Source organism: Pseudonaja textilis, chromosome 5, assembly GCF_049901715.1.
Source record: "Pseudonaja textilis isolate UNSWEBS1 chromosome 5, rPseTex1.2, whole genome shotgun sequence".
Classification (NCBI taxonomy): domain Eukaryota; kingdom Metazoa; phylum Chordata; class Lepidosauria; order Squamata; family Elapidae; genus Pseudonaja; species Pseudonaja textilis.
Window position 1 is genome coordinate 26,093,942 of NC_141994.1, and position 25,206 is coordinate 26,119,147.

General features: G+C 41.3%; 1 protein-coding gene across 6 annotated transcripts in view; it reads right to left on the bottom strand.

The window, feature by feature from the left end:
* Positions 1-325: 325 nt before the first annotated feature.
* Positions 326-25,206, bottom strand: part of CACNA2D1 (calcium voltage-gated channel auxiliary subunit alpha2delta 1) — a 311,501-nt gene continuing 286,620 nt past the window's right edge. For 2 of the 6 annotated variants that reach the window (XM_087934376.1, XM_087934375.1), the window contains 5 exons: positions 24,469-24,524; positions 24,261-24,390; positions 22,372-22,484; positions 18,471-18,550; positions 326-10,449 (listed from right to left, as the gene is read on the bottom strand). In XM_087934376.1, coding sequence (XP_087790502.1) covers positions 10,333-10,449; positions 18,471-18,550; positions 22,372-22,484; positions 24,261-24,390; positions 24,469-24,524 — 496 coding nt within the window. In that variant the 3' untranslated portion in view covers positions 326-10,332. Of the gene's footprint in view, positions 10,450-14,911; positions 15,552-16,221; positions 16,311-17,849; positions 18,313-18,470; positions 18,551-22,371; positions 22,485-24,260; positions 24,391-24,468; positions 24,525-25,206 lie in introns of those variants that run through there. The other 4 variants (XM_087934372.1, XM_087934371.1, XM_087934373.1 and 1 more) reach the window with 3 other exon arrangements.

Below are 25,206 nucleotides of genomic sequence, written 5' to 3' on the forward strand. Positions count from 1 at the left end.
CTTCCCAACTGTGTGAGTTTTGCTGGGCCTTCAAGTCTGAAATTCTTGCTCCTGCCCTGGCAAACTAATTACTTCAGTTTAGCTTTTTTGGACTTTAAGTTACAGTTTGTGTTGACCATGTTTTGGACTTAATTTTCTGCAGTCAAAGGCTGTTTCTGGGAGAGTTTTTCTCCAGCCAGAAGGTATCCTGGACATTGGGGACAAAATTGGAGATAATAAAGAGACCTTTATTGTCTGACTGCGTTGCCTTTGTGCCATGCCCCTTTGGGTCATCACACTTTTTTAAAAGACAAAGGGAGTTCACAATCCACAGATGAGCCAACGATTCAAAGGATAAACTTTTATTCTGAATATACTGTTTATTTCACAATAATCCAACACAACAATTTTTTAAGATTATAAATTATTTTTTTTATCACAGTATTATACAAATTTTTACAAAACAATTTGCTTTTATGCCTCATTTCAGCCTTTTTTTTTTAAATTCACACAAAAAAAAAGGAGTACTGAAAGAGAAGAAAGATTGATCTGCCCATTCAGCCGCACTGAAGAGAAGTGGGAGGGCCAGATCATGGGTTAACTCCCCCCCACACAGTACAAACCACTCCAAATCACGATTGAAACATCCACCCGGATATTAGGAAGGTCAATTAGACTTGTTGCAACTCAACTGCGAGTCCAGATAAAATTTGGACCAAAGGGTATCAGCTTGATCTAAAATATTTCTCTGTGGCGTGAACTCCAGTTTTCTGGAATAGGTCTAAAGGAACAAACCACTGGCGAATGGGTTACTGTGAACTTCTGAAGCTCTAGACACTTGTCAAGCCCCACCCTTCCATTTACAATACTCTAGCGCTGATATTAACAATATTAACAATGCGATATGACAATGTGTGAGGTGGGGAATTAGCAACCCCCAGATAGGACCCTGTGTTAGGAACGATAATTATATGGCCTGTCTTTTCTGGAGAACAATTGTCCCAAATACAAACCAAGGGGGATTCTAGACCGTCAACATTTGAAATTTGTGCATTTCTCCTTCTATTTTGCAAAATGCAGAGGACGGATTCCAAGTAACAGCTACACACAAAAATGGGTCTCCCCCCACAAAGGGTGATGGGCCTGTTGGAAATGATGACAGTTATGAAATATCCGTCATTTGCATGATGACACCAGAATACGTACAACAGAGGCTCCCAAATTTGGCAACTTTAAGACTTGGGGACTTCAACTCCCAGAATTCTCCAGCCAGAGAATTCTGGGAGTTGAAGTCCCCAAGTCTTAAAGTTGCCAGGTTTGGGGACCTCAGATGTACAATATCACTGGGGCTTCTAGATGACACCAATCCTTAGGCTTCCCAAGCCGACCCCCCTTTCTTTTCTTTCATTTTCCTTCAGAATTTCCTTTCGGAATTGACTCCTGGCATTCGAAATAGAATCCCTGTGCTTGGATTATGTCAATACATTCAGCAGAAAGATTATAATTCAGCGGAAAGAGTGACCACGACCGAGAGAGAGAAAGGCCTTTGGTGGAACCCAAGGGAGATAAGCTCAACGCCTTGAAGAAACATCTCACCCATCGCCTCATTTTCCCCCCTCTGCCACATCCATTCCATGAATTTATAGTGGAGAAAACCTCACCCACAGAGGGTTCGAGACCCCGTTACGCAGCTATCCTTCTTTTAAAAAAATAGTGCTTATGTCTGATCCATGGAATCTTTTAGAAGATTTCCATGGTGACCAACCGGATGTTTTTAAGGGCAGGACCGGTTTGTGGGCTAAAAAACACCTGGGCACCCCAATCCTTTCAGCCTGGGGAAGGGCACCTCAACTCAGAAGGAGGTGGAGGACGCTCAGTTCCCACCAGGCTGGAGATCCCACAGAGGAGAAAAGGATTCCCACTTTTGCGTCCTTTGAAATGAATACTGAAGAGTTCAAAAAGAGCAAGTAACACTTAGGTTGCAAAAGGTCACTTAAATGGGGTACTGCGTCTTTTTGGCGCAGTAAGGCCGGTAAAAGGAATCCTGTAAGAAAACGTACAAATGACAGCAATACTGATTTTTTTTTTCCTCATCAAGTTTCAGCAAGAAAGCATCAAAAAACATCGAAAGGGGGAAGGGTTGTACTAAAATTGTTCAAGATAACAAGACCTAAAAACCTTCTCAGTCAGACTCGGGGGGAAAAAATATATGTCATGTTAAAAACTTGGTACAAATATGGACCACACTTCATGGTTTGGCAGTAATGCTGGTTGTTGCAGTGAGGGATGGGATGGTGGGGAAGGGGGAGGAAAGAACTAAGCCATTTAATCGCCCAGCTGTTTTGCTTTTTCTCAAAAGAAAACCCCACATACCCAGAGCAAGGATGATTTAGTTGTCAGATAAGAAGCATTCCAGGCTTATTATAAAAAATGCGAACGGTTGGATGAGATTCTCTATGTCCCGTGAAATAGCCAGAAGTTGTAAAACAAGGAGCAACTCTCTTACATAGGTTGTTTTTTTAAGTATAACTTTTTTTAACCGTAAATCCAATTAGAATATGAGAAGGAATGATTAAATCCAAGTCTCGTAAAACTCAAGAAAGAGAAAAGAAAAGTATAAGGAAGGAAGGAAGGAAGGAAGGAAGGAAGGAAGGAAGGAAGGAAGGAAGGAAGGAAGGAAGGAAGGAAGGAAGGAAGGAAGGGGGGGGGGAGGGAGGGGGAGGGAGGGAGGGAGGAGGAAGGAAGGAAGGAAGAAAAGGGTCAACAAAGGTGAAGGGAAGAAGGAAGGAGGGAGAGAGGGAAGGATGGAGGAAAAGAAGAAAAGGAAAGGAGGGAGGGAGGGAGGGAGGGAGGGAGGGAGGGAGGAAGGAAGGAAGGAAGGAAGGAAGGAAGGAAGGAAGGAAGGAAGGAAGGAAGGAAGGAAGGAAGGAAGGAAGGAAGGAAGATGTCCAATGTGTAAGATATAGTAATTCATTTTATCTCACCCACTATTTCTATGGCCTGTACCATTACCACTTTGCTAAAGGGATAGATGGTGTGCTAACCTCACAACAAAATATTAAGAACATGTTTCAAACATTAATTTGGATACTATTTTAAATTTGAGATACCCCAGATCAGAAAAGTTCCATCTCCAAAATGGGACAGCTACTTCAAGAGCAAAATGAACCTTTTCCAATCATTTTGGAATGTTCTTGAATTTCATACGCTTCCAGAGTGAATGAAGATGGAGTGTTTCACCTCAAAACCTTGATTAACTTTCAGGCATTTCTTTCAGGAAAAAGGTTTTGCAAATAAGTGTCCGATTTCTCTGTGCTGCTCCGTGCACTTTTAGATGTAACCCTAAATCAAACTTGACATAGGGGAATCTTAGTGAAATGAAGCAGAGTTGAAACATTGAAATTTGGCACTACATGTTTTTGTAGGCAAGAGACTGTATATGAATAACGTGCAAGGCATTTGGAAGAAGAACATAGAACATTAGTCCAACCTCCTGCTTGAGACAGGAGACCTGTTCTGATCTAGGTTCCACGAAATTACGAAGCAGACTCCTCGTCCTGACAAAACCCCCTTTTTATTAGGCTAATGTGAATTCCTCTCATTCACATCCAGTAAAGTCCCGGCAAACAGTCTTTCAAGAGTGATTTACAACCACAGATCTTATCAGGCTTGGAGAGCGGCCAGGCCGATAGCTTCCAAGCGCAACGCTGTACAAGGTAATTCTTGAGAAGGAGTCTCTGAGAGTCACGGACAAATCTTCACACTGATTAAACGAACTAATTGTCTTCTGCAAACACCACTCCTCTTCCTCTTTATTTCCTATGGGAGGGGCCATTCACCATCCACCTGTGCCCTTACTCCCAAGTTGACCCTTGTTCCTTAACTGTTCCGTTCTCCTGGCAGCTCTGCGCAAGCGCACACTGGGAACAAGCTCCAGCTGTTCTTCTTCCCCACTGATCTCCGACTCTGAAGGCAGCTGATAACTGTTGGACGGCCCTGGCCCCATCTCTGTTTCTGATGCAGAGCCCTCATCAGAGCCTTCCCCAGACTCCAGGACTGGCTCATGTTCCTCCCCAACCTCCTCACTCTCCAAGTCTACCACCAGCTCCACTGGCAGTCCACAACAAAACCTTATACCAACCCGGTCAAAAAGTTGTCCAATCTATTGTTGAAATCCTCCAGTGATTTGAATTCAAAACACCCCATTTTGTATCCAAAAACGCTTTTGGATTCCAAAAAGTGTCTGAACACCTTTGAATCTCTTTGAAGGCAACCAAGAGCTTTTTTATGTGTCCAATGGTCACACTAATTTCTCAGAACTTTCGGGAATTGCTCATCATTTTCTTTCATTCATCTTGAAATGCCATTTTCTGCTTCTATAAACACACAAGCAACCTAACAGGTATTGTCAACAACACAAAGTATGGCACCTAGCCTCAAAACCAATGCAATTTAAATAGGTATCAATATTTTGAAGGCAGGTAGAATCAGTCAGAATGGGAATAATGTTGGTGAATGGGATAATTTTGCTTCCCACCCTCTCTTAAATATGAAGAATGAGAGCCAAATAGAAGGAGAATTCTAAAAGATCAGAGCCAACACTCTGTTATCCTGCAATCCTACGATGTTTGGGAGAGAATTTTGGAGGTCACGGGGAGGAAAAACTCTGAAAAGGGGTTCCAACCTTGCAAAGGGATATCCAACCACAGATCCTTCCTCTCAGCTCCCAGAGAGACCTTCTCTCCCTGACATTAGAATTCTGATGTCATAAATGGCCAAAAGTAGATGCTTCCTTAATTATGCCAAAAAAAGGTCCAAAGCCATGGGAAACTGAATTTCCAGGACCAGAGGCACTTCTCCAAATTAGCTTCTAATTTAGGGTCAAAACCTGGATTCTGCAGAGGTTAATTCACTCCTACAGGAAAACCAACTTAAAAAAAAAAAGTTAAATCCTATTATTTTCTTTCTTTTGCCCAACCCAAAAAAATAAGTGACAGGTTCTAAATAGTTTGGAGACTTACAACATTGGGAATCTTTAACAAATGAGGTAGGGTTGCTGATCGTATGCCAAGTCTTACGGAAAATTCCCACCAGATTTCTGATGAAGTAGAAAAAAGGGAAGGACTTTAGAGCAATAGAATGAGTAAAACACTTAAAACTTCTTTCAGGCATTATCCTGGAGCCTCTCTTCTGCCAACGTTGTTCAAATTACTTCCTCCTCCTGCCAAATGTCATATACCAGGTGGATGCCTGCAAGAGACAATCTTCAAGTCCAAGTTTCTAAGTGCTAGGCTAAAGTTTCCTTCAGCATGGGTGTCCTACCACTTTAAGTAAAAGCTTCTTGTTTCCTGGTGCTATATTTTTATTTGGTTGCAACATGAGCCAGAATAAGAGCTACGTCAGAGCTACTCAGGCAAGGACTTTCTGCCGCTCTCCTATAGAATTTGATTCCGCAGAAATCCATGTGTTCAAGCTCATGTGGTCTGAGCACATGTCATCTGGAGCATGGTGACCAGGAACTGCTCATGTGATAAGCAATCCTGATGTTTTTTTTTTTTTTCTAACAGCTGGACAGAGCTCAGCATGCCAAGCTACCAGATCTGGGCTGCCAAACTCCATCTGACCACTAGGTGACAGCCAAGAAGACAAAAACTCTTAAGTCTACCCCCACCCCACCCCCCACCCCGTATATTACATGAACCTCACTGCATCTTCCAGCTATGCCTATATCTGTGGGTTCTACCAGCATGGGTGTCTTACCACTTTAAATAAAAGCTCCTTGTTTCCTGGTTAATGCATATCATTTCCTTTTAATGACCCCATAACCCCTTGCAGGGTGGAATCTGGCTAACTGAATGGAGCTAGCCGAGTGTTTACTGGCCGGATGCCCTTCCTGTTGCCAATGAGGAGTTTTGTTCAGCAGATATATTCTCCTTGTGCCCAGAGAGAGAAATATATCTGCCTCTACCTAGGATCAAACTCACAGCCTCCTGATTGTGAGGAGAGAGCTCCCCCTCTAGGCCACCGCACCATTCCTGCTTAATGCATATGCTACACTTTTATTTATGAACCGACGTTTAAACACTCAAGTTCCTCTTCCCACAAGGAGAATTAAGCCCTATTCTTTCCATATTAGGAGAGAAAGGGGGAAACCAGCCATGAAATTATCCTTTGCAAAGACTAGGAGTTAATTAAGGCATTTTTTAAAATAATAATAATCATACTAATAGATGTAGATATTGTAACTGTAAGCATTATTTACAGGAAACAGTTAGTAGCAGTACCTGAAAAAAAATGTTTTTTGACCAAAAAAAGTAATCATCCAAAGAGCTACAAGTTACCCAAATACAGATAAATTGGTGGAAAATTTCATTGGCAATGCTGCTCAGAGTAAAAGTGTTTTTTTAAAAAAATAATACTGCAAATTAAAGATGAGGACCAATATTTGGATTTAAGGCAAACTCTATGGTCAAGTAAAAAAGCAAGCAAGTGACTTGATCTGCAGTGCCAAATTTTAAGGAATTGCCATCCCGTTCCCGATAAGCGTCTATTTTTCACTGTGTGCGCTGCCCAGAAGCACATACACGTGAAACGGGCACCTATATAAACCTAATAAATAAATAAATAAATAACCAATCCGCACTTTTAACAGAAGCAAGCTGAATCGGACTCCTAATGCCAAACAAGCTGAATTCTCTTCAATGAGGACAGAAGCAAAGCAATATAGCGCATCTCTGACTAGTTTTTGGCAAGCATGATGTCCGCTAAGGCAGAGGTGTTCCCCGAACCCCAGTCCGTGGACTGCTACCAGGCTGCGTCTCATTGAGAACCGGGCCACCAAAGTGGCAGGCGAGGGTGCAAAGCTACGTTTGCGTCGGATTTATGTTGTGTGCTTGAAACCATTCCCCACTCCCCGCCGAATTTTGCCAGCGGCAGGCCACAGAACCAAAAGGGTTGGGGACCTCTGCACTAAGGTATGAAAAACCTGACTGTCAGCTGTGAACTGTAGAGCTACTGCACCTGGACTGCAAATATCCATGTGACCACTAGATGACACAAAATATTTAAGGTTTTCTGTATTTTGTTGCCACTATAGCAATAGACTTATATACCACTTTATAGTGCTTTACAGCCCTCTCTAAGCGGTTTTACAGAATCAGTCCCTTGCCACCAACAATCTGGGTCCTCATTTTATCCACCTCAGAAGGACGGAAGGCTGAGTCAACCTTGAGCCAGTCAAGATTGAACTGGAAAATTGCAGGCAGCAGATAGTCAGCAGAAGTGGCCTGCAGTAGTGAACTGTAACCACTGCGCCACCAAGGGTCTTCTAGTGGTCATTCAGATTCTTGCCAGCCCACTCTTGAGACCTCTATTCATCCCATTTTATTAGAGTATTTCTTTGAGATGGGAACACCTGCAAAAACTTTTCGAAAGTAGAAAAATTAGGAAATCTTGCTTCATTGTTCCTTCTTTAATCATCTCTTGAACTTAATAGCAATAGCACTTAGACTTATATACCACTTTAAGCCTATTGCCCCCAACAGTCAGGGTCCTCACCTTAGTTACCTCAGTAGGATGGAAGGCTGAGTCAACCTCGAGCCTGGTGGGATTTGAACTGCCAAATTTCAGGCAACCAGCAGTCAGCAGAAATATCCTGCAATACTGCACTCTAACCACGGAGCCACCACAGCTCATAAGTTTAACTTCAATTCATAACTTTAACTCAAACTTTAACAACAAAGTTAGAAGAAGCTGAAGTGAGACAACTCACCACAGCCAACTCACCACTGAACAATTCACCAATGCAGTTGCAGTATTCAAAACAATTAAAAAATGACATTATTTTTTGTCATTCACATCTTCATTTTGTTCCTCCCTTTCTTTAATGGTTCTGTTCCAACACTTCTTCAATATTAATGTAACTTTTGTCCTCCAGTGAGGTGTCCTGCAGTGAATTGGCCGGGGTAGGCTGCGACTGGTTTACACCGGTTTACATCGGTTCGAGCAAACCGGTACGCACAATCAGTCAGCCCTACCCACCTGTATTCTAGCCTGTCCTATATTTCCATGTTTTGAAGCTCAGCTGAGACACGGCACAGTGGATTGCCATGCCTCAGCTGTTTTACTTACCAAACCAGTTGTTAAACCAGTAGAATCCCACCACTGGAGTTGGCCGTGCCAAGATGGCCACACTGAAATGTCCTAGATCTGCTAAAATGCAAATGAGAAAGTGAAGAAAATATACTAGTGCGCTCAGCTAAAATCAGAACATAAATGGAAGCAGACAAAGGGGAAAATATTAAAAACCCGTCATTCATCTATGACGAATGGATTCTCAGAAATTCCTCAAAATCTTTGGGCTCAACATCAGATGAAAGTCACTTGCTGGTGCAATTATATTCTACGGGGGTTCTCGTATAAAAAAAATTGCAGTTTTTAGAAGAATTCTGTGAGATCAAGAAAGCCACACATTCATTGGTGAGTTTTAAAAAGTCCTTGATTAAAATATTATCTTCTCTGTCTACAACATTCAGTACTCCAAGGTTTTTACTGACTGGATTGATGTTTGAGTTCACACTAAATAAGTATTTTTTTACTTCAAACCCAAGGGTCTCTCTATGAATTACAGGGATTGTTTTGGGTTTTCCAATTGTTTTTCATTCAATTTTTTTAAATTTTGTTTTTTGTGATGAAAAGCAGAAGGTAAGATGCTGAATAATAATTGGAGATAAGTTTGATGGAAATAAACAGTTATTTTTTAAAACCCTGAAATAAATGCCTGTCAATTCAATTTCAGCTACTGACTGGACCTGTAAACAGTAATTCAGGTGAATGTTTTCATTTATAAAACCCATTTTCCCCACTTGCACAGATAATTAAATGTACCATCCCCCGTTTTTCGGCTTTTACATTGCACAATCGATTCAGATATCTGTTTAACAATATGTAACGTAAGATTCAATTGCATCACACCGCAATATTTGGTTTCTCACACAGCAGGAAAATTAAAATCACTCAAACACCTCTTCAATAAACTACACTCTACACATGAAAAAAGGAAAAGGAAAAAAAATCTAGGAAAAAAAATAATAATTCCTGAACAGAATAGCAGCTTCGTCATCATGCAAAAATTACCCTTGGAAACCAACGTTCAATATATTCACAAAAGACATTTGTATTCACAAACGTTGTGTGTTGAAAACTTTGGAGGACTTTGCAACTGGTGAAAACAGGCTAACATCCCACACGGACATTAACAGCTTGAGCAAGATACTGGGATGAAGTTTGTTTTTTGTTTTTTTTTTAAAAAAGATTCCATTTTGACATTGCTTGCTTCGAGCTCGCCTTTTTCACAACTTTGCATCCCGTTCATGAAATGATGAAATCCGATTTTTTTTTTTTTTTTAGAAAACAAAGATGATCTGTTATAAGGCATTTTACACCATGGTGAAAAGTCTCGCGGTGTCCAATTCGATGCGCCAGATCGTTGACATCTAGCCCACCACTGCTTCCTAAATAAAACATTTTAGCATTTTTTTCTTTTCTTCTTCATTTAAAAAAAGTCCTTTTGGACTTTAAAACAGGTTGCCACCTTCCGACCATCGTTTTAATTCCCTCTCCCTCCCCTTCTAGAATGTTTTAAATTCCTGGGATTCGGAAACATTTTCAGGTGTGCTAACGCCGTTGCATTGATGGGCTTGAAGTTGGCAGTGGGAGCAATGGTTATGGAAGGAGGAGGAGAAGTCGTGAAGAAGTCTCTGCGTTTTTCTTAAATCACGGTGTTGATTTGACCACCGGCGAACCGGCGTGAAATGAAGTCGAGTTAGTTGAAAGCAGGCATATAAATAATCAGTATTCTAAACCAGAAAGCGAAGGAAATGGCAAGTTTGTTTTCCCCTTTCCTTTTCAAATCAGGCGTTCCAATGTTTAAGGAGTGCAATCCACTCAAAACCGAGTTTGAACGAACAAACAGAAATGGGGGTGATCTTTTAAAAGGGGAGCCCTTTTTGGTTAAACACAGAGTCTTCAAAAGCACACACACAAAAGACTTTGCCCCTCCCAACCCTGCAACTCCACAGTAAAGCACATACAGATTCCAGTTCTGAATGGCCTAGATGATGAAGCATTCACACATGCGTGTTAATGGATCTGACACACCAACATGCAGCTGTGGTGGGTGCCTTCCAGTGCCTTTTCCCCCCTCCCGAGAAGATTTTCGAGTCACTGGGGTCGCCATGGAATCCGCAGCTGGAGCAGACTGGACCCCCCCCTTTTTTTTCCTTGAATGACAATGGTGGGCTAACATTTTGGCAGGATCTTGGTTGGTTAGATGAGGTTTGGGGTTTCTCGGGGTCATAATTGACAGGGTCTGCTTCCAGATAACATCCAGAGGAGGATAAACTGGATTCCTACCATAGACCAGAGTGATGGACTCAATCCAGAGACTCCACCACACTCTGTTGAATCATCCTGTAGGTAAAAGAGAAAGAGAGGGAGAGGGAGGGAGAGAGAGAGATTAGAATGAGTTGAAACATCAGTAGACAGATATTGACTTCTTACCCAATCATCTTCTCACTGGGAACCCTTTTGTGCAATTTAGTCTCACCAAGTGGGGCCATGTGACCATCAGGCTGTCAACTCGTAAATCATTCCTATAACTGTTTCCGAGTTGACATTAGAAGGGGGGGGGGGAAGGCCTGATGGAGCAGTGTGGCAGATGAAGGCCAGAAGCACATTCCATGCTTATCTTGTGGAGATTGTAGCCTAGGCAACTGGATCTTTTGCCCATGAAAATCCTTCATTGGAGAGTGAACATTGTTTTGTTGGAGAATCTGATATATGACATACCCAGGGGGCTGGGGTGGGGGAAACAGGGTCATAGGCAGAGGTGGGATTCTACCAGTTCGCACCTATTCACTAGAACTAGTTGTTAACATTCAAAGCAGTTTGGAGAACCGGTTGTTAGAAGAAATTACTGGCCTAATCCTGTAAGGAAGGCAGGAAGGAAACATTCTGGTGTTGCTTACAGAAACTGCCTCTCTATTAACCCTTATTACATTCTTGGCAGGACTAGACTTCCTATCTCAGGAACCTCTCTGGAGTTTTTTTTTCCCTCCTTTGCTGGTACTTTGCTTGTGTGAAGTGACCATTCAAAGTTACAATGGCACTGAAAAAAGTTACTTATGACCATTTTTCACACTTACGACTGTTGCAGCATCCCCACAGTCATGAGAGGCCAGGCGAGGAGATGCGTGCCTCAATGTGAGTGATATTGAGTTGGCCACACCCAGCCAATAACATGACCACCAAGCCACGTCCACCCAGTCACATGTCTACAAAGCCATGCCCACCACCTAAGCCACGCCCACAGAACTGGTTGTTAAAAATTTTGAATCCCACCTCTAGTTATAGGTGATAGTATATTACATGTCTCAGAGTTGGCTTCATACAGATCAATGCCGGTCATGTTGCTCCTAATAAATCTTTGGGTTTCTTTTGAAACTAGGCTCAAGGCTCATGATTTAATTTGGGCAATTGCCAGAATCCAGACACTGGCTTCTGAACAGACCCTAAAATACTAGTATTCCTGAAGTTAAGAGGAGCAAGTCACCCAATCTACAACTTTCTTACCTGATGTACTCCTTTAGTGGAGACTCCCCAAATTCACCTGCTATACCACCAAGTCACCACCCAGTTTCTAATGACATTACTGTGATCTGGATTGGTCTGGTTTATAATCTATAGATGTGTTTGTTGTGGTTCAGTCACTAAGTCATGTCTGACTTTTGCCATCCCATGGTGTTTTTGCCCATGACTGGCGGAGCTGGCAGCAGAGTCAGACAGTAGTGAGGAGGTTGGGGAGGAACCTGGGCCAGTCTTGGAGGTTGAGGAAGGCTTGGATGAGGGCTCTATATCAGAGGCAGAGATGGGGCCAGGGCGGGCTGGCAGTCATCAGCTGCCTTCAGGCTCAGATAGCAGTGAGGCAGGGGAGCAGCTGGAACAGGTTCCCAGCCTGCGCATGGGCAGAGCTGCTAAAAGAAAGGAGCAATTAAGAACTCAGGGTCGACGTGGGAGCAAGGCCACAAGTGGACAATGAATGGCCCCTCCCATCAGGATTAAAAGAGGAGCAAAAGGGGAGGGGGCTTTTGTAGGAAACAACTTGCTCATTTGGTCATTTGTTTGTTCCAGCCTTGGGGAGATTTGTCGGTAAACCCAGCCTTCCCTGCCAACAGTGAGTGTGGAACTATTTACTGGGAAGCGATCCAGGATTGATAAAAGTCTTGAGATAATTAGTCCACCTTTGTGAGACTGTTTGCCAAGCTGTTGTCTGACTGTGAATGAAATAGTTCACATTAGTGTAAATAAAAAGGTTTTTGCCGGGACTCAGAATTAACTGAGTGCTTTTGGTGAGGCTGAAGACAGAACCCGTGGACTGTCTCTCCACCTTGCCCAAACTCAAGTTCATTGTGTCAATGACACCATCTAATCATCTTATCCTCTGCTATTCCCTTCTTCTTTTGCCTTCCATCTTTCCAAACATCAGGATCTATTCCAAAGTGTCCTCTCTTCTCATTAGGTGGCCAGAGTATTTGAGCTTCTGCTTCCTTACTGTAAATTAGATGCAGAAGTGTTGGGTTGATACAATAGCAAAGAAAGGCAAGGCTTTTGTCAAGCATAAGGAATAAGGAATTGCTCATACACCCAAACACACACAGAGTGAATAATTGTCTAACCCACCGCATGCTATTTGTCTATATTGGAAAAAACGTCATGTTGGTTTTTAAAAATAAATAGCGTGCGTAAGGTCACCTTATTGGTATTCATGTCACATGTAGAACAGTGCCTTGAAATGTAATATAAATGACTCAGAGGAAAGGAAGCTAAAGGAAGCTATTTATTTTCAGAAAGTTCCAAACAAAATCCTTTAGCACTCAGAAGTTTGGAAATAAGGTACTTTTGGAATACCCAATGAGCCGTTAATCATATTTTTTTAAAAAAAAAAAAATGCAAACAAAATGTATCCTGGGGCTAAGAAAAAAAAAATCTGACTCACCATGCAACTTATTTTAACCACAATATTGTGGAATAGATTGTCCAGCCTTTCTTTGTGAAAAAGTAAGGATGAGCCATGGTTGCTGGTTATCAACCACTGCAGAGATTCAATAAAGAGTTTAAATTATTCTTGTGGTTGGTTGCACAGTCAGCCAGAGGTTTAGACTGGAGTTGGCAGTTTTGTTAACCTATCAAATCCCCTCCAAGGACTTGGGATAAACAGACATGGTTGTTTGGCGGTGTTAGAGGTATCGTGGCAGGTTGTCAGCTATTCCAACTAAAGCTGTCTTTTGCAATTGACCGATGGGGAATTTGTCAATGCCGATGGGATTCAAATGGTAAGCATGGTGCGGTGGCCTAGAGGTGGAGCTCTCGCCCCACAATCAGGAGGCTGTGAGTTCAATCCTAGATAGAAGCAGATATTTCTCTCTCTGGGCACACTGAGAATATTTTTCTGCTGAAGAAAACTCCTCATTGGCAACAGGAAAGGCATCCAGCCATTCAAACACTCTGCTAGCTCCATTCAGTTGGCCAGAATCCACCCCACAAGGGATTGTGGGGTCGTTAAAAGATGATGATGATGATGATGATGATGATGATGGGATTCAAATGATGCTCCAGATGTTTTGGGATTGCACCCCAGGCACCTAATAAGACTATCTTTACTCTCTTTTGCCATGATTGGTCTACTTGTATTTGCAGGTCTTCGTATTCTATGGGGTTTTCTCCCCAGTTCTTTCTCTTCTCTTCTGCTGTCTCATCCACTATCCAGATGTTTTTGTCTTTTTTTAACCAACTATTTCACATAGTGCAATGTGATGTGAAGCACAGAGAGTATTTATTGACTGAGTATAATAAGGGAGGTGAAATGGGCATCCAAATGAATGGGAAACAAAAACCAGGTTAATTTTTCTGGCAATTCAGAAGGAAGATATTCCTCTTGATTGTGGAGTTACTTGGAATATATGTAAAGTAACTAAAACCAGCTAGCTATAAGAAAACATATTTATGGTTATGAAGATAAACCAATGCCAGATATCACCAACTCATCTTTTCGTGGATTAGAGGAACACAATGTCAATACAAATGAATATCAGATATCTAAATATATATATCTGAAGATAATTAAATGCATTTTTCTTAATGTAGATGTGCAGCAAGCCATGTTTTATCAGAGGTTTTTAGAGCCAGATGACTCCCTCTAGTGATTTTGTAATATGGGCAGAATGAAAGCAAACTCTTCTACAAATGTCCTTAGTCAAAGATATGATTCTCCAGAACGGCTGGAAAGTAAAAATTCATTACAGGTAATCCTTGACTTACAACGGGTTGTTTAGTGACTGTTCAAAGTAACAATGACTGTTCTATTCTATTCTATTCTATCCTATCCTATCCTATCCTATCCTATCCTATCCTATCCCTATTAATCCTATCCTATCCTATCCTATCCTATCCCTATTAATTCTATTCTATCCACATTCTATTCACAGCAATCTGGCATAAAGCAAGCAAAAGACCAGCATTTTCAAGAATATTCGGGGGATTCAAAAAATAGATGTGGAAAACAGCCACACGTTTTGCTTGGACCCGTGCCTAACTCTTGAGATTGGGAGGAGGAATGGGAAGATAACCTGGAGGAATTATGTACGGTAGCATCCTATTGGGTTAGACAAACTGAGGGAGAAAGTTTGCCAATTTAGCTTCTGGGAAAAAATTAGTTTGCAACTAGTGCCACTCCCACAGTTTAATCCTTTGAAACTGCAAGTCATGGAAGACAAATTTAGACTCTCATCTTTGAGAATCTATCTGTATAGAAGTGATACGAGAAAATCAAAACCTCGTAATCATCTGTACATTGTGTTTTTATTTTTGTTTTCCTATGTTTTACTTTAGTCAAGAAATGCTGTTGATTCCAATGTTTGTATATTATTAGCAGACAGCACTTCTGAAAACATACAGCTATGTTTTTTCTGGATATTAAGCAAGCCAAGTTATTTTCAGACTGATTATGTTCTTTTAGGTTGCTGATTTGTTGCTGTTACAATTTTATGGCGGATTTTATATTCCACAGTATTCGTTCTACAAACTCAAAGTATTATCTATTTCAGCTGTGCAAACTTTTGAGTGAAGAACAGTTCATTTAAATCATCCTTTTGAGTGGTGTTCAAAAACCACAAATTCAGACTGATTCAACACAATTCTTTGAGTCAAAATGAAAATTCTAATTAAATTGACTCGAATCCTTAAATTATATCTTGGCTGATTCACATATCCATATTGTCTGCATAAATTCAGGGACTATAGCATATGGATGCATAATAGGAACGAGAAGTGGAGCCAGACCAGAAGTTCTATCTTGTCAAATGCTTTCTTAATTGACAACCAGAAGTCCATAGTTAGACCAGGAGATCTTTCTTCTTCAGAAAATGGATAAAAACTGGATTAGGAATGTTAACAGTGTAAAGTCTATGTCCCTTCCTTGAATTATGGTCTATCCCTTCTGCCTCAAAATTAAAGATCTGCAAAAACAATGAAATAAAAATAGAAATTCTAGTGGGGTGATCCCAATAGACCATGAGAGAGTGCGAGAGAGAGCAGAAGGACTGTACATTGGAAGAACAAATAACTGAATCAAGTGAATTGATGCCCCCCCTCCCCCCATTGAAGTAACTAAAGATTTTCTCAGGAAAGGAGAGAGGGGAAGGAAGGAAGGAAGGAAGGAAGGAAGGAAGGAAGGAAGGAAGGAAGGAAGGAAGGAAGGAAGGAAGGAAGGAAGGAAGGAAGGAAGGAAGGAAGGAAGGAAGGAAGGAAGGAAGGAAATGAAATAAAGGAAAGGAAAGGAAGGGAATGGAGGAGAGGAAAGGAGATGTGGAAAATAGAGTAGAGTAGAGTAGAGTAGAGTAGAGTAGAGTAGGGTAGAGTAGAGTAGAGTAAAGGAAAGGAAGTAAATAGATGGGGAAGGGAAGGAAAGGGAAAAGAAGGGAAAGAAAAGGATTGGATTAGATCTTAATCAGTTCCTAACCTCTTTCTGAGAGAAACCAAGTTCTGAACAATCCTATATCTATCAGTCATCCCTTTCCTAATGTCATCAGTTATATACATTCTTAATTACATTTGTATTCTTGCAAAACAACAACTTTTGGGTTGGGGGAAATGAAACAAAATGCAAAATTAGAGAAAGTAACTGACCATCCACACCACATGAAAACTTGCAGAAAAATGAAGACAGAGGTGGGCGTCATGGCAGTGGCGAAGCTCCTTGTGCAAAGAGGCTGATCCTATTAGTAACGGGGCAAAGTCGCAAACAGAGGAAAGGAAAAGGAACACAGAAAGAAACACACAGAAGATGAAATTTCATGCAAAGTTGGCTGGCCGATAGAAGAGATCATGTGAAAAGCAAAAAAAGGAAAAAGCGAAGAATTTTACAGAGACAACTGAAACGGAAACTTAAGCCAAGATGTCAAAATGCTACCATTACATGACTAAGATAGAGAAGAAGAGCACATCAAGCTAGTAAGCAAGACTCCCTTGTACGTTCAAACACAAGTATCCAGTGTTGCTGATCATGGAGGACCCATTTGTTCCTTCCTATTTGTACCCAGCAAAGCAGAAGTTCTCGTGTGTTAAACATTTTCACGGCTCAAACGTGTGGTTCTGTCACACGGTTCTCACACATAAGTGTTGGTTGCCACCTAAACTGAATGTGTAAATACAAATCTTGGACCGTATGAATGAATGAATGAATTCTTTATTGGCCAAGTGTGATTAGACACACAAGGAATTTGTCTTCGTGCATATGCTCTCAGTGCATATATAAATTTTATGCTGTAAAATTTTGACCTGGGGAAACACCCATGGAATCACAGAATCATAAGTCTCGTGGGGCTAGAAGGGATATTGGATGTCTTCTAGTTTAAACCCACCCACCCACCCAAAGAAAGAGACTTTATTGCATTGTAAAGCAAAGACTGAATATATGTGTGTGTATGTGTTTGTGTGTTTGTGTTCCACCATAACTCTGGAATGCCTCGAGCAATTTCAACCAAACTTGGTACGCAGATGGCTTACCCTCTGGAAACAAATACTGTGGGGGTAAGACAACCCTAACATCCCCTGGCGGGGGTATGAGCCTTAAAATGGATTCTACTGTACAGCACAGTGGACTTGCCTTGGGAACGTCTTTACAGTACTCCACAAAGGGGTTCCCTCCTGTGGAGGAATAGAAGAACTGCGATGCTACACGAGAGACAGTACAACAGTGTGAGTCCCGACTACAGGATTTTCCTGTCTAATACAGGATTGGGATAAATAAATGGGCAATGCCGGGTTATCGGCTAGTCCCAAATAAAGATAGAGAACTTTGATTTCACAAGTACTGTGTGTGCCATTTTTTTAAAAAAGGGAAAACATTGTTAAAAAATTCTTTAAATCATGGGTTTTCATGAATGTCATGCTTTGTAAATGGCTGATCTGAATTTCTATGGAGGACTCCTCTGTTGAACAGAGGAAAGTCAAGATAATCTTGGTTTGTGGTATTTTAAAACACAAACACACAAATATGTATGTATGTATGTATGTATGTATGTATGTATGTATGTATATTCTATGGATGACTCCCCTGTTGAACACAGAAAAGTCAAGATAATCTTTGTGTTCCAATATGTGATGTTTTAACACACACACACACACACACACACACATTTGTGTGTGTAGAGTCTCTTTTGTTGCTATCTATCTAGCTTGGATCAAACCTTTTCTGTCAAAGTTAAATATTTCTCCTGAAATTGCTTTGCTGGATTCCAGAAATTGTGAAGACACCAATTTTTATTTTTATTTTAAAAAAATATCGTGGGTACTTCATAACATGAGCAAAATTAAGTAATTATATCTGTGTCATCATGATCCCTACCATCCTTTTACATGGAATCCTCTTTGAAACAGAGAGGCACGGAGTCTCCTCCAGATTCACAAAATGCCCATGAATAAAGAGATTTGGAACAGGGAAGGAATACACAATGCCCATGAGTCAGAAAGGAGAAAAAACAACAACCCCACAATATCTAAAAGTTCAGTTTTCAAGGCTGTTGTAGACACCGTGGAAGATTGCCATGGCTGTGTGTACAGAAAGCCAGCACAGACTGTCCTATTTTTTCTTTTTGAAAAAAGATAGGAATTGTGTGTGAAAGCACAATCGCTGAAAGGCAAGGCAGCTCCAAAAACAAAGGCAGCCATCAGTTTTAAGGTTAATTGTGAGCACATTTTCATTAGAAGGGCTCTGATCTGGAACGGGAGCAGTATGTGTAATGAGAGAGAAAGAGAGAAAGAGAGAGAGAGAGAGAGAGAGGCAGAGTAAAGTCAATTAAAGATGGAAACTGTTCTTAGGAAAGGAGAAATAGAAAAAAAGAAAGACCATATATCTGAAAGAAGAGAAGACTTACTTTAGCGTCATCAAAACAAGCATCCGGTCCTTTCCTGTATCTGGGATGCTGAACCATCTCACAAGGATTCGGTCCTTCATCTACCCATCAGTTAAGGAACACAACACCATTCTCCCTTTGCTTATACTGCACAGCGTGCTGTCCTGCTCACTCACACACACACATAACTGTGGTTTAGTGGGTTTATTGACATTTACTCGCAACTCCCCTCACCCAAAACACAAGACTGCCCCGAGCAGACCAAGGCTACCGAGCAGTGGCCAATATTCACCAGGCACTTGAAAGCTCCCCCATCAAAATAAACCCACCAGAAAAAATTAAATCCACAATGCAAGTGGGGTCCCACGAGGCAAGAAAAGTCCAGAGTTCACAAGGCACGGGGTTAATCCAAAGCAAGGCAAGAATCACAATGACCAGAAAACACACAGCTTGGAAATGAGCACATTGTTCCCAGCATCACTTCAATCAATCAATCAATCACAATAGAGCTGGAAGGGACTTTGGTGGTCTTCTAGTCTAACCCCCTGCTCTATACCATTTTAGACAAGTGGCTGTCCAATTTCTGCTTAAAAGTCTCCAGTGATGGAGCACCTACAACTTCTTGTGGCAAGCTGTTCCACTGGTTAATTGTCCTTACTGTGAAGAAGTTTCTCCTTAGTTCCAGGTTGCTTCTCTCCTTGATTAGTTTCCATCCATTGCTGTTTGTCTTGCCTTCTGTTGCTTTGGAGAATAAGTTGACCCCCTCCTCTTTGGGGCAACCTCTCAAATACTGAAAAACTGCTATCATGTCACGCCTAGTCCTTCTTTTCTCTACACTAGCCAAACCCAAATCCTGAAACTGTTCTTCATATGATTTAGTCTCCAGGTCTTTAGTCATCATCTTAGCTCTTCTCTGCGCTTTTTCCAAAGTCTCAGCATCTTTTTTGTAATGTGGTGACCAAAACTGGATGCAGTATTCCAGGTGAGACCTTACTAAATCTTTATAAAATGGGACTAATACTTCACGTGATTTTGATTTTATACCTTTGTTTATACTTAAGGTGAGACTAAATCTCACCATCTCCTGCTAATTGATTCAAAGTCACCTAGCTGGCTTTTCTGCCTATGGTGGGACTAGAACTCCACATCTCATGGTAATTGGCCCAAAGTTACCCAACTGGTTTTTGTGCCTAACACAGGACTAGAATTCACAGTCTCCTGGTTTGTAGCCTCGTGCCTTCACCACTTGACCAAATTGGCTGCTTTTTTAAAAAAATAGTGATATTATTCTAAAACTATGGCTATGTTTTGTCCTGGAGAAGGTCTATTTCTGCCTACATCCTAAAAGTCAATACTGAATACCAGGCTTTGAAATTTTGGACCTAGACAACTTAGAACTACGCCACCTATGGTCTGATCTAAGCTTAGTACACAAAATTGTCTGCTACAATGTCCTACCTGTCAACAACTACTTCAGCTTCAACCACAATAACACACGGGCAAACAAAAGATACAAACTCAAAGTAAACCACTCCAAACTCGATTGCAGAAAATACGACTCTAGCACCAGAGTGGTCAATGCCTGGAACTCACTACCTGACTCTGTTGTTACATCCTCAAACCCCCAAAACCTGAAACTGTCTACCGTGGACCTCACTCCATTCCTAAGAGGTCTGTAAGGGGGCATGCATAAGCGCACCATCGTGCCTACCATCCCTGTCCTTTTTTTTTTATTAAAGTTTTATTAATTAAAGTTTTATTATTTATTTATAAAATTCAAGTAAAACATCTTTTTTGAAAATAGCTTGGCCCCCGGTTGCACTTCTTTATACAGACACAAACTCAGTTTCATGCTCATTTTTGTGAGTACATTCTTATAATACACACCATATTCTTAAAAAATGGATTGTAAATGTATGTAATTAAAACCCTCATTCCATTCCAATTCAGTTCTATCATTAATATTCATTAAAGTCTTAACATCTTTAACATTATTTTTCAATTAAATATCATACTTCCTTAAAGACATGGAAATCTCCATACTTAATTTTTCCCTTATTTCTCTTCACATATGTTTTATAAATCATTAAATATTCATTTTGTTACATTTATTTATTGACAAGCATTCCACTAAGTTACGATAGCTATTTTATCAAACATTTTAATCATACATTGTTTCATATTTTCTGAAATTATTTCTATTTCTAATATAACAATATTATCTTATGTACTTTTACAGAATCCCTTTTTCAATTAGATTTTCACCCGTTATCTCTAAATAGGCCCTGTTTCTCTATATTTTGTTTCTGTCCTTTATAACTTCTTTTCCTTTCTTTCTTCCCCCTCTTCTTCTCCCTCCCCTTTTTGCCCCCTTGTCTCTCTACTTCTAATTCTGTTCTGCATTTCCCTCTTCTGTTGCTTTCTGATTTTATACTTATTTTTCACTCTATTCTTTTTTGGGGTTGTCTTTCCCAATCTTAAACTTTCCATTCTCTTTTCCCCCTTTCCTTTTTCCCCCCACCTAAGATTACTTGTTCACTAAAGATGGCTTCTTCTTTGTCCCAATCTTCTTGTTCTGCAGGCATTTCTTGTTGTTTCTCATAGTTCCAAATCTCCGTTTCCAAGAACTGAAATATGAAGCCAAAAGAACCTCTCCCTTCTTGTGCATCTTCTTTGTACTTTTTAAGTTCCATTTTCAGTTCTTCTAAAAGTGGAGCCATTTTAAACACTTTTAAACAACCACTCAATTGATTTTAGTCATTCAAATGCAGTAACCAAGAATCCAGAGATCACCAAATAATCCAAATAGTCCCAAGCTGTTTCTTCTTATTTCTTTTTTCACTTTCTTTTCCTGGGGTTTTAATATTTTGTTGCGATGTTTCAGTTAAGATGTATCTTTTGGAAGTCATGTTGAGATTTTACTGTAAATTCTTTTTAATTCCAGGCAGTCTCCTCCCTTCCAGATCCTGCTGTTTTATTATTTTTCTCTCCTTTCCTGTTTCAAAAGCTTTTAATTATCCAGAAATCTTTATTATCCCTTTGACTTTTTATTTTCAGCATTAAATGCCTTTTAATGTCAAAGTGGATTTTTTTTCCAATTCCCTGCTTAAGTCTCTTAGCTGTCAGTACCGGAAGAGAGGAAAAAAAAAACCAAATCTTTTCCCTTTTCTCTCCCCTTCGCTGCTTAGAAATCTTCTTTGGGAACCGTGTTATTATTATTTTTTAATAGTTTCAATTCCAGGGTACCTTATTTGTTGCTTTTGCTGTTTGACCCGGTCAACCAAAACTTTCTCTTCTTATCTTCCTCCTGCACATTCTTTTCTGGTTGAGTTCTTCTTTGTGGTGGCCATTACTGACCACCGCTGCAACCCCCTTCAGGAAAGGGAGTAATGGCCAGCTGAGGAGGAGAGATGCGGCTCTCCTCAACCCTGCAGGCAGTCTCCCCCTTCTTCACCACCTCTACTGGATGTCTTAGCCCTGAAACCAGCCAGCTCAGGGCGCTGCAGTGGCGAGCACGGATCGAAACTGTGCAGAGTCACGGTTTTGGTCTGTCGCTGAAGAAACTCAAACTGGAAGCCGTCCCTGTCCTTCTGATCCCATTTATTCATACTCATTTATGATGTATCTACTTATACCTGTTTATACTTATTCATTTATATGTTATGTTCATACATACTTGTTTTCTCATACATGCTTGACAAACAAACAAATTAAAATGGAACACAAACAATCAACCAGTCAATGGTAATGAACATCTTAAGACCATACAGAAATGAAGCTGGTATGGAATAACATCGCATCACATCCACACCAGACACAACAACTACTGGTATGGGCTATAGTTTAGAAACAGATTCTCCATCTGTTTCCAATGTTCTTTTTGTAAGCAAATACAAATCCAGTCTCAAGCAGGAAAGGATACCAGGCTTCTCGGCTTGCATCAACGGCCTTGCATCACAATGATGACACAATTCTTTACTGTCACTCATGATGAAAACCAAATTGGTGTTGGAAATCTTCTCTGCATGAAAAAGCCTGAGAAAGCAAAGCCAAACGACACCAAACAGTTTAAAGGCTGAGATCAGGGGTGGGATTCTACCAGTTCACACCTATTCACTAGAACTGGTTGTTAACATTCTAAGCAGTTTGGAGAACCAGTTGTTAGAAGAAAGTACTGGCCTAATCCTGTAAGAAGGGCTGCAAGGAAACATCCCGGTTTTGCTTACAGAAACTGCCTCTCCATTTACCCTTGTTACGTTCTTGGCAGGACTAGAGTTCCTGTCTTAGGAACCTCTCTGGAGTTCTTTTTTCCCTCCTTTGCTGGTACTTTGCTTGTGTGAAGTGACCATTCAAAGTTACAATGGCACTGAAAAAAGTTACTTATGACTATTTTTCACATTTACAACTGTTGTAGCATTCCCATAGTCTTGAGTGGCCAAGCAAGGAGATGCGTGCCTCAATGTGAGTGATATTGAGTTGTCACGCCCAGCCAATAACATGACCACCAAGCCACGTCCACCAACTAAGCCATGCCCACAGAACCGATTGTTAAAAAATTTGAATCCCACCCCTGGCTGAGATCCAGAAAATTTCAGTATTAGAACACAAACAAAGGTCCATGCAAATATTGTCTGGAACAATTGCAATAGTGATTTGGCACCGTTGTGTGATAGAGTGCAGCCTGGATTCCAGAGTGGTTTCCAGAGGAGCAAGAGGCAACTCAGCTCAGAGAAATTTGTGTGAGAGAAAGAGGGTGAAGACAGCTCCTCCTTAACAGTTCCCAGAGTATATGCTTTAAGGGAGTGTTAGCATGCTTTTAGTTTGGCAAAATTCTGTCTTTAGGTGAGGAACACTAAAGAAATGTGCACTAAAGAATTGTGAAGAATTTGATCTTCAAAAGAGCACCTATGTAGCCTCTTTCTGCAGTCCCTTAAAAGCAGCAATTCTGCGAGGGGGACACACAACACATGGCTGTTTTATAGGTTGCAAAGCAATCCCAAAGATGCTTTTTCAGGAGGCAACTGGACTTCCTTGTTTCTTTTTGAAGACATTTCGCTTCTCATCCAAGAAGCTTCTTCAGCTCTGACTGAAGAAACTGAAGAAGGTGGGGAATGGAAGGATTTCTATTCCTTGCAGACAGTTGGTCATTTGAATTCTTTTAGAGTGTCATTGAGGCCACTTGGAGGCTTGTCTGTGTCCTCAGGGTCACCTGAACAATGCAAATAGTTCCTGTAGCCTGATTTTTTTTCTGGAAATCCATTCATATGCCCACACCAGATAAGAGATAATAATAACAGATAATCTGAGTTGGAAGAACCTTGTAGATCATCTAGTTCAACCCAGTCCAAGCAGGACACCCTACACCATTTCCGGCAGATGGGAGTCAGAAATGGTGTAGGGTCTCCTGCTTGGGCAGGGGGTTGGACTAGATGACCTATAAGGTCCCTTCCAACTCTGATTTGAAGGATGTTCATCCCAAAGTTAATAACTAAAAGTATGGAGATTCCAAGCCATCCAGGTCATCATTGTCCCAAAGGTGCTTTTTTCAGGAGGCAACTGGACTTTCTTGTTTTTTCTTTGAAGACATTTTACTTCTCATCCAAGAAGCTTCTTCAGCTCTCCTGAAGAGCTCTCCAGTTGCCCCCTCCTGTCCTTTGGGATAACCATGACCTGGATGACTGAGAATCTCCATATACTGTTGCAAAGCAATGTTTTAACATATTTATGCACCTGTTCTGTTTGCATGTCTATATTTTGAACATTATTAAAGGGGAGGTGAAATGTATTAAGTGGTTTTGAGGTGACACCTACCTAGAACAGTTGATACAGTCCAGAATGCCATTGAAGGATTTATCGTCAGACCCGAAGAAATATTGTGTTTGTACTGTGATACAACTCTGTTTGGATGGGAAGCCACTGAAATCCTCTTCTTCCACTTCCACTGTGGAACAAACAACAGGGTCACCTCTGCGTGAAGTTGCTGATGGACACCTCCTCTCTCCCCAGCTTCTTCACTTACCTGCCCCAAGGAAACGTGGGAAGGTCAGCCCCCAGACTAGCTGCTGCAAAATAGACCTAGGTCAACAAACAATGACACAGAACAACCACATCAGTATCCATTAGAGCAACTCCAGCAATGAAGAATTCTTACATTTCCTGTGCTGTTGATTCAGGGGTGGGCTTCAAAAATTTCAGCAACCGGTTCTCTGCATGGTTGCCGGGTGGTAGGTGTGGCTGTGTGGGCATGGCCTAGTCAGCCTCCTGCACCACGGTGGGGGGGTGGGCAGTTTTCACCCTCCCCAGGCTCTGGAGTCCTGTTTCTGGCCTTCCCGAACTTCCGGGAGGCCCATTTTTCGCCCTCCTCAGGCTTTGCAGGCTTTCTTCGAGCCTCCGGGAAGGCAAAAATGGCCTTCCCTGGACTCTGAAGGCCGTCCAGAAGCTGGAAATGGTGGGCCCATTTCCAGCCTTCTGGAGCCTCTGGGAGGCCGATTTTTCACTCTCCCTGAGCCTCCACATGCACCCTGTATTTACCTGGCATACAAAACAGTCCGTGTGGGGACTCCTGGGAGGGGCAGCGCAGGGTGGGCAGGGCCAGCCAGTGGTGGGATTGCGGGTTCACTGAACTGCATGGAATCTTAGCTAGAGGATCGCCTGAACCCGTGTGAACCCGTAGTAGCCCGCCCCTGTGCTAATTCCATGTTTTGTACACAGGTGGGCCTCGACTTTGTGGCCATTCAGAGTTATGATCCTGAATCTG